The following is a 17,918-nucleotide window of genomic DNA, read 5'->3' as shown; positions in this document are numbered from 1 at the left end:
CTTCATCATTCTTCAAAACTGAAGCACTTAGATGACAAAACAAAGAATAAAATGGGAAGGGGTATAAGTTCTGAAGGTACTAAGAAAGTACTGGATATACAGAATAAACATCAGGCCAGGAGGCTGTTTTGTTTGGCTGGTTTGCATAAGGAGACTATAAAAAGTTAATGTAAACATCACATTTTTTATAAATAAAGCCAGACAGGCTGATCTCTGTCAGGATATTAAGTTTATAGAAACCCTGTAAACATAACTATATTTGAATTTCATGTGGATATTTATGTATATACTCATATTAAGAATTTCTTCCTACAGTGATGAGTTACTATAAAAAAGAAAGGATGCACCAAGACTAAATAAAATAAGCATGATATATATCACAATGTTACTAAAGGCGTTCTCAAGATATGTTCCTAAATATATTTTAAATTAAACTAATTTTTTGGCAGTCAGTTTCAGTATTTATATTGTGAATTTTCCAATTCACCATTGCATTAGAATGCTAAAGTACAAATATGATGTTCGTGGCCCAAAGTAAATGGAGTGCAAGCATACAAAATTGTTGACCTGTTCTTATTAGCTACATAGATTTAAAATCAAGTTGTTTTCCTTTTCATTATTTAATAGGAAAGTAGATTACTTTAAAATTTGTCATCACTATGCCACTTTTTCAAGTTCTCATTGTTCTTATTTTAATAGACACTTTTTTTCCTCATTTTTAGTTTCTTATTTAATACCTCCTGCAATTCTGTAGCTTCATTATCTAGAATAAATATGCTGTACTCCTATTGCTTTATGGCACACAGGGGAAAAATAAACCACAGCTTCAAAAATTTGTATTCAGTACCTGTAACTGCCTCTTCATAAGGAACTAAAATCTTTAGTCCATGGTCAGAATGATACTGTTCGTATGGATTTGCCAAGTAAGGCACATCCTTCTCACTGTAAGGGCTAACACTGTGCATAAAGCTAATTATAGCTTTAGTGAAAAAGGTTTCAGAGCAATAACTGAAAACATGGTATAGGTGTTACTCAACAGAAAATCACCATGAGCTAAAAACTGTAAATATCTGCTTTTTAAAAATTGCTGAATATGCACCAGATACGATAAAAATCAAGAGCTGCCAAGATTTAGCATCTCCAGAAAATCACACCAAAAGTAGCCCAAATTCAGTGATTCAGTCATGTAACTTAAAAAGCAGGTCAGATTCCTGCTCACTTTTTAAAATTAATTTATTTGCATCAGTTACATATATGGCAGAATCAAGTGCATAATGATGGTTCCTCCCCACATATATTAATACAGTTTTACCTAAGTAATGACAATTAACAACACAAACTACAGGCAATGTTGACTTGTAGACTGAAAAAGACAAGGAGGAGAAACTCCTATACAAGCCATTGGATCTTCAGCAAGGCAATTCACCTCTGTGTATTTGAGCTTATGCAAAATGGAAATAATGAGATCCGGAGGGAAATTCTACAACCATTTTTTTTTTAATCCAAAGACAAAGACCATCTCTCAACGGAGCCCATTCATCTGAAGGCACGCACCCTATCTGCTGTCAAAGCACACTTCACTGTGCTACAGTCTGCTAGCACTGTTGTCTGTGGGAACTTTCACATCTCTGAAATTATAAAAATTAGAAAAGGTAGGGGAAAAAGACAGATGCTGACCTCTAATAGAATGGTCCTCAAACCACTCTCTTATGAAAATGGAGCTAGTGATGCCATTTTGTAACATGAGGTGCTTCTGGATAAACCGACCCTTCCCAAACTCTGTGACCGAATCAACTCCTGTTCTAACAGGTACCTTCATTTTCCTGACCTCTTAATCATTCTGTCAGCAGCTAAATAAAAGAGGAAATGTTATGATCCCTGGGAGAATGTTGATATAAAGCAATTACTTTACCTTTTACATAGTGTATATTCTTCACTGCTTGTGACTCCCCTGGGTGGAGGGCGAAACTGCCAGCCATCCCGGGACCCTGCAGAGCAGTCAAAACTTAGGTTACTCTTCTCATCGCAAAGTATTTCTGAGTCAGACAGTAACTGTCCAGGGAACCGTATCTCTAAACATCAACCCAAAGTGTATTTGTACAAAAGCAAAATTATCCTCCAAAAACTCATTTTCAATCCCTAACAAATTCATTTAGAACAAAGGTCCAAAGGCTGTGAAGTCAACTTTGAAAAAATCTGCAGAACGGAGCAGGCTCTGATACAGCACTCTGACCAATAAACAGAAAACTTCTGCTTCCAAATTCAGTCAATGATGACATAATTCTACCTCAGTCCCCAGGGCTCGTCATGATAGTCAAGCCCCTTTTTTGCTTTTTGACTACTAGGCAGTGCTGAGCAATCAGCAGAATCCAAGTCTTCTCACTACAAAATGAAGTAGCTTTAGAACTGAGTTACATACCTTCTTCTAAATCTTCTACATGATATCCTGATGGTACTTTACCAGCTGCCTACAATTATACAAAAAACCCACAGTTATAAAGGAACACAAAACAATTTCATCAACAAGAACTGCTTTGGCTTCTTTGCTGTCAAAATGTGTTTTAGAACAACCAACACAAAAATACTAATCAGAAGTCTGAAACCGCTTCCAGTCACAAACATGAATTTCATATTAACCTAACAACTGGATTGCAGCTGTTGATAAAAGGAATTCTGACAGGAACACTGAGTCCACTCATTGTTAGAAGAAAATTTTAGAGATTTTTACAAGACCAAATTCCACCCTGTGATCATTTTAATGTGGACTGCAGTAAAGTTTTTAAAAGGCCAAAAGCCTAAACTGTATTGAGACATCTTTCAGCTTTGAATCTACATTAAAAATAAAGCCCAAATCAACAACAAAGCATAAGAAGAAGAAAAAAAAAGAAGTGGCAATTCAGTCAGTAGACATGACAGATTAACCTCTAATACAAAAAAAGGTGACTGAGAGGGCATTTGTATTTGTTAACCAATTTTTCTAGTCATGTTTATTACTTCAGAATCATTTCCAACAGAGAAAAATATGATAACTAAATAACTAATACAGATCTAAATGCTTTGAATTCTTTCTACTGGCTGCTTCAAGAAAGTCAACAACCTATTAGCATCTTTCGCTATTTTCTCATACGTCATGCAAGATTGCGATGAAAGGCTCCTGAGAGGTAGGCGGTACAGACTGACAGACCAGTGGAAACAGTAATGTTTGAACTAGTATGTTCATAGTGAGCCTGGGTCTCCTGGGACACATGAAAACAAGCCTTTCAGCTGTTTCAGGTACCGCTCATTATTTTCCCAATAATATGGTCTCATTATTACCTCTGTTTCAGCAAGAAGTGTTTTCAGTCGTGTCAGATCTTTAGTTACCATCCCGTTCTGGGGGGAGAAAGAATATTAATACATCAAACACACAAACCTTCACATGCATTAAACCACAGCAACAAAGTTCACTTCCCCCTGCACCACCACCAAGGAGAAGGGCAAGAAGGAAAAATGAGTTGGACTTACAATGCACAACTGTAAATGACACTACTAACACTGAGCAAACATTACGGTGAAAAAGGGAATTTTACACTGGCCAAAACCAGCACTAGACTTACAGCAAGTACCAATACAGGATAATGCAGGAGAGCAGCATATGTAGAACAATTTGGGAAAAAAAAAATTTCTTAAGAAGTTTAGCTGCCACTCAAGACAAATATTAATATCTACAATACTTATTGTTACCCTCCAGAACAGTACTTTAGATGCACAGTAGCCCTGGAGGCAGTACAGCCCAATGGACACGGACTCAGGAGATCTATGCTCCATTATCAGCTTGGCTACTGGCCTGCCGGGTGACCGCAGGCAGGCCACTTCACCTCTCCATGCCTCAGTTTCCCATCTGCAAAATGGGGACAGTGGGAGTGACTCTCTTCACAGAGCACTTTATAAGCTACTGATGAAAAACACTACATGTGAGCCATATGCTATGGTTACTGAAACACTTTGGGTCTAAAGGAATTAATACACTAAATTTTCACTGCTGCTGCAATGATGGATTCACTTCTTCTTAAGGATCTACTTTACAGATTACCGATTTCTACAGTTTCATAACTCCTTCTGCTCTGATGTAGAACAGACTATGTAATTTTTGGAGTTTTCACTAAAAGGCAAATATTAGCCATGTTACTAAAAAAACCTGATATTCAAGTCCATCTGAAGTAAAAATCTTTCAAAATTGAATTTATCTGCAATATAGAGCGAAGTGTAATAATTTCACACTCATGTAAGTCAAAACTTTGCTTAACGGAACCCAGACCTGTGGTTTTCATTTCAATAATCTCTTGCAGAAATTTAATTAAGTGCTACTACATTTGTTAGACTTCTCCACATTTTGACTGTGCTACTGAGCAGCAGAAATTACTCTTTGCTGAAAACTTACACACTCAACAATTCTCACACTTAGGCTTTTTTCAAAATGATTTTTCACTTCTTCAGCAGAAAGGCTGTAAATTGAACCTGTTGAGCTTAAATGTATTAAAGCATAAAAAAGTTAGCAAGAATCATTCTCTTAAGTCACTGGGGAGGAAACTGGATGGATTCCAACTCTTCAATAAATCCAAAACTTTGTCTCATTTCTCCTCTCAGACAATGGCCGAAGTCAGTAAATCAGTTGCTGGTTTTAATATTCCTACTGAACATAACTGTGTCTAACAACCTATATTCTGCTTTGGGACGACACTCTGGAATTATATACGAAGCTACTTTTACTTGCACAACAATAGCTCAAAACAAGGGCACTGTACATTTCCTGCAATAAGGAGCTTTTGGCTATTTAACAGATTTTTTCTGAAGGCAAGTTTCCTTCAACCTCACCAGGAATTTTTCAATGAAACATTTTGTCATTAGAAAACACCAGCTAAACAAAGAAAACCCCCTTTTTTTAATGTAAAAATAGCCAATGGGGGTTGGGGGAAGGGAATTCAGGATATATACCAGACAGACAAACAGAACTCCCTCTCAAAAACAACCTACTGATTAAGTTCAGCACTAAGATACAGGAGACATGATCCAATTTCAAGGTAATAGGCCCTCCTACAACAGTTTCTGATGTCACTTACACGGTCCTCATGGTCTGATCAGAGGTGGCCTTGTTTGTGCTATGACCATGTTTTTGGATTTAGCATCACCAGCAGCTCATGGTGATGAACTGCATGCTATTTAATCTGGACTACAGAAATAAAAAGGATGCTATCCTTTGGGGACTTATATATGTCCCCAATATAAAAGCATCTTTACAAGTTTTGTCAGTTCAAGGGTAAAATAGAAGCTTTGAACTCAAACCTTTATCTTCGTCAAGAAATGCAAAGCTTTTTTTTTTTTCCCCTGAAAAGCTTTTCATGCTGTCTTACAACTTATCATGAGCCAGTTACTTAAAAGTCCAATCAATAATTTTTCTGCTTTAATGGCTAAACTTCCTGAAGTACATACAAAATGGTGTCAGGTGCAAGTTAAAAAAAAAAAAGTAAGCCAAAGTTCGAGATTTACATTATCCTAGTCAATCACACAAATATGCAAATTATTTTGCATCCCCTGAGGATTCAGAGCCAACAATGAAAGAACTTTTCAAAATTGTAACAACTCTGAAACACTGGTAATGCAACGACCTAAATATCCTGATTATATATGTGTGCCCACATACTTATCTTTGTCTTTTTCATACAAATCATTTTTGTTGCAACCTTCCAGTCAAACATACGTTCAGAAGTTTGTTATTAAACACATTTTAAGAAAAGGAAATACAAAACTGCTTTTTGCATTATGTAGATTGCAACAAACCCACTTACCAGTGATTCACCCATCAGTGATTTGGAAAGAACATTAGACACAATTTGCAGCTTCCCTTTAAGATGCATGCAGCAGAGCACTGCACGGAAAGATCCATCTCCCTTGGCCAGCCCCTCTCCCAGCACTGCAACACAAATCAGCAACTATTAGCTTCATCACAGTATACATTTAAATAAACTATATACAGTTTTCCTTCACCTTTAACATGAAAATAAAGTCTGAAACTTGGGTTGAATCCATGGCTTCTTGGAAAGACAAGTCTTGGATATAAAGGAAGTATTACTTGCTCTTGTCTATTATTAACTTGAAACTTGTCTCCCACCATCTAAGAAACGCTGTACATGAGCTCAAAAAAGGTTGTAGTGTTTACATGCTAAAATAGACAAAAATTAAATATGAGAAGGGTAAATTCAAGTGCCTGACACAGACACAAAGGACCTCCTCTTCACAGAAAGGGTAGAAAAAAAATAGCAACGAACAACCTCTCAGTAACACAAACATGCTCAGGAAGATCCATTCATGCTCACAAAAAGCATGCCCTGTCATTTCCAAATATAGCTAACCTCCTCGTGGTCAATTCCTGCTACTTTAAAAGAGCTTTTATTCACTTACACTGTAAAGCGCAGGATATAGGAACGATTGTTTGAGTCCAGAAATTTACAGGCTCCATGTAACAGAAAACTTTCCTAATGCTTTCTAGCACTGGATCAGATAGCTAGCCAAACAGCTGCTTTCATTGACACTTCCAATAGTGAAAGGATTTATTTCACGATATAGACGTGCTTCAGACAAGCAGGAATAACACTTAATCATATATATTACCTGTCCAGAAAACGAAACACCAGAGCGACTAAAAAGCTAGTAAGCTAAGCGTGTGAGTTGGAAAGAAGACTGGACAGTTGTTTAAAATTACAGAATTGTAATATATATTACTGTTATTGCAGGCAATGTCAACATCTGTGTTTATACTGCTACTCATGTAGATGCAAACAGCTCCTGCTAGTGCTAACAGGAATTTTACATTCACCACAACGTCAGGATTACATTTTAGAATAATAAATCAAAACTCCTCACTCAACTGACATTCACATTATTAACAGAAATTGCGTGAAAGACTAAAGAAAAAAACAGTCCCACAAAAAACATCCACATAAAAACAACCAGGCATCTCTTCAAAATGAAATGGTAACTAAATCCTGTATATAAAGTGTCTCAAAGATTAGTCTGAATTCACCATTCTGATGATACTGACCACATTTCCAAAAATAGAGCTTACTTCCCAAATCAGAAGCAGCAACGCCAGAAATAGTTTTAACATGTCTGACAGTTTGCTATTTTAACCTCAAAGATTACATGTCCAATTATGATATTTCATATCATTAACTGCATAGTATTACCAAGCTAAAACATACAGTTGCACATAAAAAGTTACAACACCTTAACCAGTATCTTTTTTTAAAGATTTGTGGAATAATTTGACAGATTCTAAGTTATAATCATTCCTTGTAACAGTGCAAGCAGCATACTATGAAGAACACATATTTCTCTAGCTATTCTAAAATGTACTTATCATTCAGGTTAAAATAAAACACTGTCATAGGCATGCAACACGTCAAGTCTTATAAAAAGACAGAACAGCAGCTTGAATAAAACACTTTCTATTAAAAAAAAAAATGGATCAAGGAAGTGTTGAGTATCAGGTAGTCCATACTAAGGTTGTTTCTTCCCAAGAGTATTTCAAACATAAAACTGAAACTAAGACCTTTCAGGATCACAAATGCGGATACTCTAACCTGTCAGATGCTGGGCTACACCTGATAACAGCACATCATAGGGAACCACACCCACATAGTTCATTCGCATATTCATAAAAATACAGGGGGGGAGGGTGTATACAAATATATATATACACACACAAAAAACATTTTTTTATACATACATAAATATGGCATTAATAAGTTAAAAAGGTCCTCAGTTTTAGCTCTGGAAAAAATATTTGCAGAACATGCTGGCATGAATTAAGGAAATTAATATTAAACTGGGTGCTATTTCTTTGTTACTAATATACATTTGAAAGCTGTTTCCTCTACTTAATTAAAAAAAAAAAGAGTAGAGATCAGTGCTCCTATTCTACCCACTTCTATGCCTGTCCAGTGAGAGAGGAAGAACAGTTAACCTGACAGCTCCTTTGAGATACTGATATCTGACACAAAGCCCAGAAAAGGTTTCACAGACGAATGTCACCCATCTACCCCTAAGACAAACCCATCAGATCTCATCAATGAGAATACTGTTCATTAAACAGCATTCTCCCTCCTACCTCCTTTAACCATCATTCATCTTTCCATATGTCTGTGTCTCACTTTTCTTTGCCATCATGAAAGACAACTGTGAGGTTAGTCAGATTACACCCTTGGCATATATCAACAGTTAAAAGAAGCAGCTTTAAAAAAAAATCCAGACTATTTTAAGAATGGTACTGATTAAGCAACGTTCAGCTTTTTTAAAATTGTTAAACTTTAATTTTACACCTACAGAAAGCAAGTTTACTTTTCTTAGTTACGTTTTGTGGCAAGCGGGCTGCAGAGCCCCACAAATTCCCCAGACTGTGACTTGAGTACCAGTGAAGAAAAATGCATTTAAAAAACCCCAACCAACCAACAACAAAACACACAAACCCAGAAAGGAACGATTTAAAGATTATCGTTGCTAGCACAGAAATGTCAGAATAGTACACCACACAGTCTGTGTAGCAAAACTGTGGGGTGAGGAAATTTCCTTTAAAATTCAAGAGTAGTTAAGGAACTAAAAACTGGAAGGTGGGATCTATCCACCTTTTCTTTCCAAATCTAACTGATAAACTCTGATCCAATGCTTACCAAACTCAGCAAAGAGTTCTCAGTGAGTTTTGAATCACTTGCATTATACATGAACCACAGAACATTAGCAAGGATCGTTAATTCCTTTAAAAATACCCCAACCGAACAAGGCAGTGAAACATGGAAGACTCAACTTCAGTGTGACATATGCACATTTGGAAGCTTTAACAAATAGGAATAAATGTAAGTACATCATCTTGATTTTCTCTGAATCAAGTCCCAAAACGCAAACCAAAATATCCACCATGTCCCTAGGAAGAAAGACGGAACAATCAGCTGTCTTTATCTTCACAAGAATCCTAACACTATCAATTCATCCTACATTTGAATACTGAAGCATCTACTAGCCAAATAGCACCACTGTGCCAAAGACATGCATTTGAGTTCTTGTATTTGAACATGAGTTACAAAATAGTGAGATCTCTCTTTAAAAAAAAAAAAAAGTAGAAAAAGTATTATAAAGCAGATACATAATTTTAACTAGGAAAAAAAAACATTGTTAGCAAACTAACAAATCTGGGCATCAATTTTAAAAATTCAAACAACTGACTGCAATTTATAACACTATGTAGTAAAAAAAAAGAAAATAAGCATACCATGCCTACAGTCTTCATCTGCTTGCCCATACTTTTTCTGAAAGGTAAAACATGAAAAGTTTAAAAATAGCATTATTCCACTTAGCATAAACAACTACATGCTTGAATTACAAGTTTCTTAAAACTTTTAAGAACCCGTTATCTTGTTTTTTCCAGGGTGGAACATGTAAAGAACATCAGTCACATGTCAAATATAATATAATTAATTCTTAGAATGCTAGCTTTTTCTCAAATTCTCTGCAACTGGACATTTTAAGAGAGGAACATGAATCGGCAAAAGTGTATGTTTATGTATGTGTTTGTAGGTGGCTCACAACACCTAGGAAAAAATACAAAAAATTAACTTTCTTTTCTAGCCACCGTATTTTTTTTTAAACTTGCACTAATATGGTGCTGTTGACATTTTTAAGGTATGTATTTTATTTTACTCTGTCTCACCAGTGGTGATTTTAAAAATAATGACTTCATTTAGTAAAACAAGAAGGAAAATTTGGAGGTTTTTTTTCACTTATAAGCCTTCAAGTATCTATATAATTCAAGTCTTTAATAGGAAGGTTTTGATTACAAGTATTTTTCCAAAGCCCCTGAAAACTTACTGCAATAATTTTCACTGTGATGAACATCCAGATAGGTGCCTCACAGGATGTTCAAAGGCATCCAGGTCAGAAATGTATTAAATGCTGCTAAGCATCTATCTGCATATTGGCCTACATAAATAATTTTGAGAAGTCAAGTCTGTAGTAACACAACTTCCATTAAAAAAAAAAAACCACCTTAGTTATTTCTGAATCTCTTCCCCTGAGGAGCCATAAGATAGGTCACATCTTAATTTAAGAAGTTTCCCAATTCTTGTTTTGCACACTGAATAGTCCAATTCAGCTATCCGCATAAAGAATGCTTAAAAATGCTCCCTAATCAGATGGGCAAGATTTATCCTAAAGCTGCCCAGCAAGGTCTTACAACTTGGCCAAACTTTTTCCACTTGGGATGAAACTGTTCGTACCCAATGCATGAAGATTTGGGGTGGACAAGGCCCCTGTAAATCTGTAATAACATTTCCAAAACAGAAAGGTAAGAAAAAATGTAGGTTCGTTAAGCAGGTTGTAGGTTTATTCTTAAGCAATGTAATGTCCTTTCCTTTAAGAAAGCGTAGCCCTCTGATGCTTTAAAGGAAGGACATGGCAATGGGATCACCTATAATTCAGGGTTATGCTTCTTGCCCTGCATTTACAAACCTTTACAAAGACCCCACTTTTCACATTTCCATTAAAAATCTGCCAGAGCCTAAAAGTTGTATCTTTCCCCAGACATGCTCTAGCCTAGCAATGGAAAACTAGTATATGATCAAGTATTAAAAGACTAACGTTAGGCCTACGCAAATGGAACTAAATTAGGTATGAACCGGCTACCTGAATTCTGGCATTTCTTAACGTTGTTTTTTGAGTGTTTAGATTTGCAACCTTAATTTCATGCTCTTTAAAGATAAGGTAATTTGGTATGTAATTCAGCATAACTGTACAAACATAATACCCTAAAACCAGGTATTTTGCCTTCCTGGAATATTTTTTTTTTAAATTTTTTTAAGTATTTTTCTTCATTCTTTTAGAGAACCATGATTCAGACCCAAACTACTTAGGAGGTCCCAATCCTGAAAAATAAACAGATCAGGGAAAACTACCAGACAGAAGCCTCATATATGCTTTAGCAACTGGGATTCTGTGGCAAACCAACATGCCAATCACAGGAAAACTCTGAACTTTATTTCAGTCTTGACAGTACAAGATGTTTGATCGCTCTTTCCAATTCATGTGATACTATTGAAGAGTCACACTCACAAGTTGTAAAAAGGAAGCAATTCTATACAGAAGAGTCTCGATTTTGATGCGGTCGATTTCTGCCTGGCATGCCTCCGGGAGGTGAGCTGGGGGGTACTGGCTGAGGGAAAGGAGAGCCTCTGTGCAATGCTTCACTGCCACTTCATAATCCTGCTGCTTAAGAGATTCACATGCTTGTTCACATGACTCCTCTGGTCTTCTGTCTGCCATGACTCAGGGACAGAAATCCTAGAGTGGGGGCAGAGGGGATGATAAAACGTTGGTTAGCTGTGTAATGGCAGTGACAACTTGCCAACCAACTTCCATTCCCATCTCAAGGTGGTGTATCACATCCCCTTCGTTTTATGCCATTCGCATTCCCTACCCCAGTCTTTCTCACTAACTAACCTCTTCCCAGTCTTTTCTCCATCGCTCCCAGCTCTCAGTTTTGATTCTAATTCAGTAAGTTATTAAGCCCGCGACTGATTGTAAGAATGTAAGAAGTGGTTTCAAACTTTAACGCCAGCGTGGATTTAGGCACTTTGCTGCATAGAGGCTTTTGGGCCTTCACTGGCAATATGATCTTTGCTTTGGAAGCAATACATCTCATCCACCAACTGCTCTTTCTCTGAGCCTGCAGCCATTTACCCCATTTATTCCCTTTCTCTTAAAGCACTTCCCACCTACGCTCAGGGGAGGGAGCCGCGCTCTCCGGCTGGGCGAAGCACAATGGGGATGGACAAGGATGAATGAGAAAGAACAGGTCAACAGGAAACCGCTTGTCTCCTCCTTCAGCTGCTTTATTTCCATTTATGTCTGAGAAAGCCTAGATACCCCTGCCGCACCAACACCTTTATGCAGAACTTCTTAAATGATTTTAAAGCAAGTATTTTAGGGGGGAAAAAAATTGAAACAGTTGTGATAAAAATCTGCATACAAGACAGACAACATTATCTGCCAATACACTGAGACAAATGGTTATCCACAATCTAGACCACCAGTAGAAAAGCAAAGCACTTCTATAATCCCTGTCTACGTTCTCCCTTCGTTGACATAATATTTAAATATATGATGCATATCCCTAGAGACATTGTATTTTAAAGCTGACTTCACAAAAATGTGTTCTGAAAACTGAAAGAAGAAAAAAATCTAAGAGTTCTCATTTTCATTTTTAGCAAGGAGCATACTATCGGTATTTGTAATTATGTATCAACTATTATGATTGTCTCAAATAACTATCTTTAGCCCACTTTAAAAATTCACTGCTAAAAACTTCCTTCACACTTGATATATTTAGGTTTTTAACCAAACTAAGGTAAAGTAACTTCAAGAAGTTAATCTGAAGGTCACATAAATGCATTTTCCCTATATGCAAAATAATTCACTATCCCACTTTTCTCATTAACACATGCCTAAGCCAACATACAATAGAAACGTAAACAAGGCTTTTCATGTATTCTATGTGTTCCCTTCCATTCTTAAAATTTGATTTTCGGTATCAGTATAGACACATAAAGGAATATTGATTTTTCAAGACAATTTTGACTTAAACATCCTTCCCTTTTACAAAGTTTATATAAAAATTTCTTATGTACAACAATGTATCTTCCCAAAAATGAAGGAACACAAGCATGAATATTTTTCGGTCACCCTGATATAAATCTGTGACATATGCCTCTTTCTTAATAATGACCTTGCAAAATATTACCTCATTCATCCAGATACTTCTTTTTCTGCCAAAAATAAGTCCCCATTTTCAATCAGAATACAAACAGGCAAGTAGGTTTTGCATTTCCATACATGAGTCAATTCATTCATGGACTTACTCTATTAACATTAAGGACACTCAGCTGGATCACTTAAGCACATATTTTCAATTATTTAAATCTTAGGTATTTTTAATCTGTTTATGCAATGATCCTTTCTAGATACAACTAAAAATTACATTGATTTCCATTTCACTAACATTTTAGGCCACAGTGAATTTTACAAATCTAGGATTTGCTTAAACTGTAATACAATAGTTAATTGATGTTTTTCTCACGTACATTCTGTTTTCCTCCTAAGGGACTGAAAAGAGAGGATTTCATGAACTCTGCTGTACTTTTGATTTCCTCACTTCCTGGCTGACATATAACCAAAATTCCTTTGACCAAAAGTCTTAGCAGAGCTTCTGTGTGTTTATTCCCGAAGAACTGTTTATACACAGATCCTATCCTAACTGACCTGGCCAGCGTAACTGACAGGCACTTGAAAGCCACATTATCCAGCCCTTCTTCTTCAACATGGCACCATGTAAAAGAAAAACATTTTTCTTTATCAGGTGTCTTATGTTGGCTGTTTTGATAAATATTAAACTAGTCTGTTTGAGGAGAAGCTGGGTTTTACACACCCAGCAGTGACCTACTGTACTGCAAAGGCCACAAAATTTCTTTGGTCAACTTGAAGACTTGGAGAGCACTTCAGAGGACGTAACTGACCCTAAGCAATAACCTGTGGATTAAGTTCAGTGGAGCTAAGAGAAGTCAGGACCAGGCTGTTGGCTAACTGGGCTAAACCGAGTCACACTATCAGTATTTCAGAGTGTAATTAAAAAAAACTACTGAAGTCACAGTGCGTGGGACACAGTGACAGATAAAGAGCTCCTGCAGTGTAATTTGGTTTTAAAACAAAAAATCGAATCGTAACAAAGAAAACCAGTATGTGGACAACATATGGAAAATGACACATTCAGGCTCTCCGATTTCATTTCAATTCCATTTAGAGCCATACATGCAGACACAAACATGCACATTTATTGGGTATTTGCACCACTACTTCAGACTCCAATCCAGGTGCTCTAACTGCTCCTTGGAGGCACTCAGCCCTTCCTGCTGACTCTTTAAAAACCCATGCTCCTCATTTTGGTCCCCTGAGCTGTGCCTAAATTAGCAAGTGAGACTAGATTACGTGAATGTGAATTACAACCATGCTTTCTTAAAACCTAATCTATTGTAGTACCTGACCTACCCATGTTTAAAATTATTTCGGGACAGTTAATATTTTAACAGCCAAGGAATGGAGACACTTGTCAAAGGAAATTTATTTGAGTTCCGTAAGTGTTTATTTTCAAAAATTCCAAATGTAAAACTGGAATTTCTACATTCATGCCAAGAGTAGAAATTATTACAGATTAGAATTGAAAGCTAAAGTGTCACAAGGTCTGCACTATACTCCCAACTCTTGTTGCAAAACTGAGCAAATTACTTATGCGCTCCACTTTGTCTGTCTGTAAAACTGAGTTTAAAATACTAAGCCTGTAACAGAACAAATGTCAGGATTATTCATCTTCTCAAAATGGCCTGAAGAACCACATGGCAGAAGAGTTCTAAATTCAAATTTGAGTAACAATTTATTCTGGTAGCAAAGTTTAATACATCTTCAAAATTTCGAAGAAACAGTAACAAGGCATATTCCCACTATCTAAAGTTACGCATTTAAAATAGGCAGACCTACCTGAGAAATACAGGCACAATGTCTTATCAACAGAGCCTTTATTACCAGTGGTCAATTCAAAGCATTTCTTAGCTTTGAATCATCTCACAGCAGCACTACTGCTGCCTACAGAAAGGCTCCCGATGTATGCACTCAAGTAAAATATTTAAACACAGTGCCTATGAATTCCTCCTGATATGACAGTAAGCATCACACTGACTAGAGCACAGACAGAAGTTTGCACAACTCTTGCTCACAGGCTAATCCAGAAATCTAACCCTGGCATTATATTTTGTACCTCAAAAAAAATCCTGCCTTTAAGTAGAAGAAAACTTACTCATCTTACATTTCCTTCAAAGGCCAAGCTGTGCTCAGCTTAGCTTCCACAAAATATCATTTAAAAGATCTGCTTAACTTAAACCTTGGTGTTTTATTCAATGAACTGCGAGGGATTTATTTTTTCCCTACAGCTAATGATTTTCAGGCTCAATATTCCTAATGAGTATTTCGCCTTCTTTCCAAAGGGATTTTGTAAACAAACATGAAAAGAGTAACTAAAATCTAATTTCCCAATAAAACTGCACATTCCCCCTCCAGAACTGCAGAGGGGGCTGGGAAAGGCAGAAGGGACAGTTTGAGGAGGAAGAGCAATAAACAACATGATCCACACGGTCATTTATTTTCAAGTAAACACTACGCCTGTTTGGTGCACAGGAGGCTTTTGAAGACTTACTCCACAGTCTGATGAGTCCAACTTCAAACTAAAAATTAATGTAGGAGGAGAGAACATCGTGAACTAAAATTTTAGTGTTTCACAGCAGTTTAACTCATGACTGTGCACTTTCATGCTTCACAGCTTACCAATGTATTTTATGGAACCAAAGGGCCCATACATTAAGATAATGATAAGTTAAAGCATGTGACAGTTCCTACAAAATTTCAGACAGATGCTTTTTCAATTCACTGTAAAGCATCTAGCCAGATAACTCTCGCTGTACTTCATAAACAAACAGATTAGAGGGCACAATGCTGTTCCTATTAATGTTATTGGCAAAATTCCCAATGTCTGCCAAGACAGAAGGATCAGATCCAAGGTCTCGCATGCCAAGCTGACAAACAGTAGACAAGTCAGTAAATATTTGCATATTTTAACCAGACATTAACATCTCTTGTAAAGATTTATGCTAAAGCGATGATGTTCAACTTGCAGTCCTACAGTGAGACTGGTAGGAATTTACTGTCAATTGAATATGTTTCAAGAGCCACATCCTGGGATTCGCAAACTGAAGCACATGAATGAGACCCATTGCCATGGGGAACATGCAGGGGAAGACCCTCTCCAGCTGCCTCCCATTACAATCCATGCCCCTTCAAACAGTTCTGCTGTGAGAAATAAGCATCCAAATATTCCTTGCCAAAGCTATTCAGCTGTGTCCTCCTGTTAAGAGCCCACTGTATTGCAGGAAAGGAGAGGAGAAGAAGGGTTTGCCATTCCATTGCCTATTGCGGTCAAGCTGGCGCACGCTCAGAGAAAGCAGGGCAGGAATTCAACTCATCCTGCCCCTCTCTAAGGAAATGCGTGCAGTGACCACGCTGTGTTTCTTAACCTTTTGTGATTTTGCAGCCCTTCTCACAAATTGGAAAGGCTGGCCACCAAACTGGACAGACATTTTAAACGTAATAAATTCAGGTAATATATCAAGAAAAGACAGCTGTTTCATCATAACTTCCCAGCAATTCCATTTAAGAGGCAAGAAGAGATCTACTAGATTTATTTTTGAGAATGGCTGCTCTGTCCTTCCCCAGTAACTTTTGAACTTCAAGTCAATTTGAAGTGAATTCATAGAAGTCTAAAGGGTCTCGAAGATGCTGCAAGTTTTATGAAAAAAAGTGTAAAGAGACCCAGATTTTTAAGTCCACCCAGGGCAAAGAGAAGTTATAATTCAGCCTCTGACTGATACCAAGAGGTCAGGTACCCCATCAATTACTGCCATGTGCTGCCATTTACCCAGTGAGAGAGATAGCACTGTACCAAAATATCACTCATCAGTAGAAGTAAAAGCTTGTTCATTTTTCTTGCCCATAATGATAAAAGCCATAAACTGCATTCATTAGCTTAACTCCTCAAGAATCCATCCAGTAGTTTCCAGGTTTCATTAAAGCAGAGCTTCCAAACTTTTCAGACTACAGACACTAGCAGAACACATCACATAGTTTTTGAAATCTGTTATTGGTAAAATTGAGATGTAAGCAATTCACATATGAAGGCCTCAAAAATTTGCTGTTTCCATAATACAGAAAAGTAGTATTTGGGAAGTCGGAAAGTTGGTATGGACACAATTCCTGTGACTGAAAAGTCTTCTAGCTCCCTCTCCCTCAAAATTATCAGGAAGAGACTGACAAGATACTTAAATTTACACAGGTATGGAAAGATCTGGGTTCGTTTAATAATCTGGATTAATTACAACACATTGTGTATACTACACAACAAAAATGTTAGCTACTGTGAACATGCCAACGTTATTGTTAAAAATGATGGGTCACTGAAATTCAACTATCAATACCCTGCAAACCAACTGCATTTGTCAGTCCACATACTAAAATAGGGACTAATGTATCTATCTACTGTTAAGTCATATTATACAGTTGGTCTGGCATTTCTAGTGATCCCATCTTAAGGCATGCTTGTACCTCTAGATAATGTCACGTAATTGTTTTTGTAGTACTCCAAAATGCCATCCAAGTACCTTTAGATTAGTAAAATAAAATTAAACATCTATTTATTTTTCCTTACCTATAGTGATAAAATAAACTTATCTTTGCCTTAAGACAAAAAAGCATTTTATTCAAGCCTCCAGGAAGGAATAAAATACAGCTGCACAAAATACAGAAGCCACTTACAGACACACACAGAAAAAAATGCACTTTCCTAGTGTCATGACATATACATCATAAATAATCCCACACTCAGAAATCATTTAATAAAATGAGAGTAGATAATGACAGTCCACTATACCAATGTGAAAGACTTAACTGAACAGAGAGAAGGATGGTACATCTTTCAGGCGCAGGGTGCAGGAAAGGATAATATGAAAGGTGCTTTCGCTTCTTCTTATTTTAAGAAAAGTGTTAATAGCAGAGATCTTATGCACCCATTTATCGCAGTTATGGCCGAAGTCAGTAATATTAGTTATAAACAGTGCTGAGAAATGTACTGCACACCTTACAGAACAAATACAAAAGTCTCCACCCTTCAGAGAGGACAATCTAATCAGTTTTCTGAAATAACTGAATTACGCTGGTTAATGATGTACAACTCCAGGCAAAAT

At 36.8% G+C, this 17,918-nt stretch overlaps 1 protein-coding gene across 3 annotated transcripts in view; it reads right to left on the bottom strand.

Moving 5' to 3' along the window:
• Positions 1-17,918, bottom strand: part of HELZ (helicase with zinc finger) — a 96,327-nt gene that overhangs the window by 60,896 nt on the left and 17,513 nt on the right. For 2 of the 3 annotated variants that reach the window (XM_075719816.1, XM_075719817.1), the window contains exons 2-7: positions 11,137-11,364; positions 9,302-9,338; positions 5,826-5,950; positions 3,316-3,372; positions 2,420-2,468; positions 1,913-1,988 (exon numbers count right to left, since the gene is read on the bottom strand). In XM_075719816.1, the coding sequence (XP_075575931.1) occupies positions 1,913-1,988; positions 2,420-2,468; positions 3,316-3,372; positions 5,826-5,950; positions 9,302-9,338; positions 11,137-11,346 (554 nt within the window). In that variant the 5' untranslated portion in view covers positions 11,347-11,364. The remainder of the gene's footprint in view (positions 1-1,912; positions 1,989-2,419; positions 2,469-3,315; positions 3,373-5,825; positions 5,951-9,301; positions 9,339-11,136; positions 11,365-17,918) is intronic. The other variant, XM_075719818.1, reaches the window with a different exon arrangement.

This window comes from Pelecanus crispus, chromosome 12, assembly GCF_030463565.1.
Source record: "Pelecanus crispus isolate bPelCri1 chromosome 12, bPelCri1.pri, whole genome shotgun sequence".
Classification (NCBI taxonomy): domain Eukaryota; kingdom Metazoa; phylum Chordata; class Aves; order Pelecaniformes; family Pelecanidae; genus Pelecanus; species Pelecanus crispus.
This window is presented reverse-complemented; position numbering and strand designations above follow the sequence as displayed.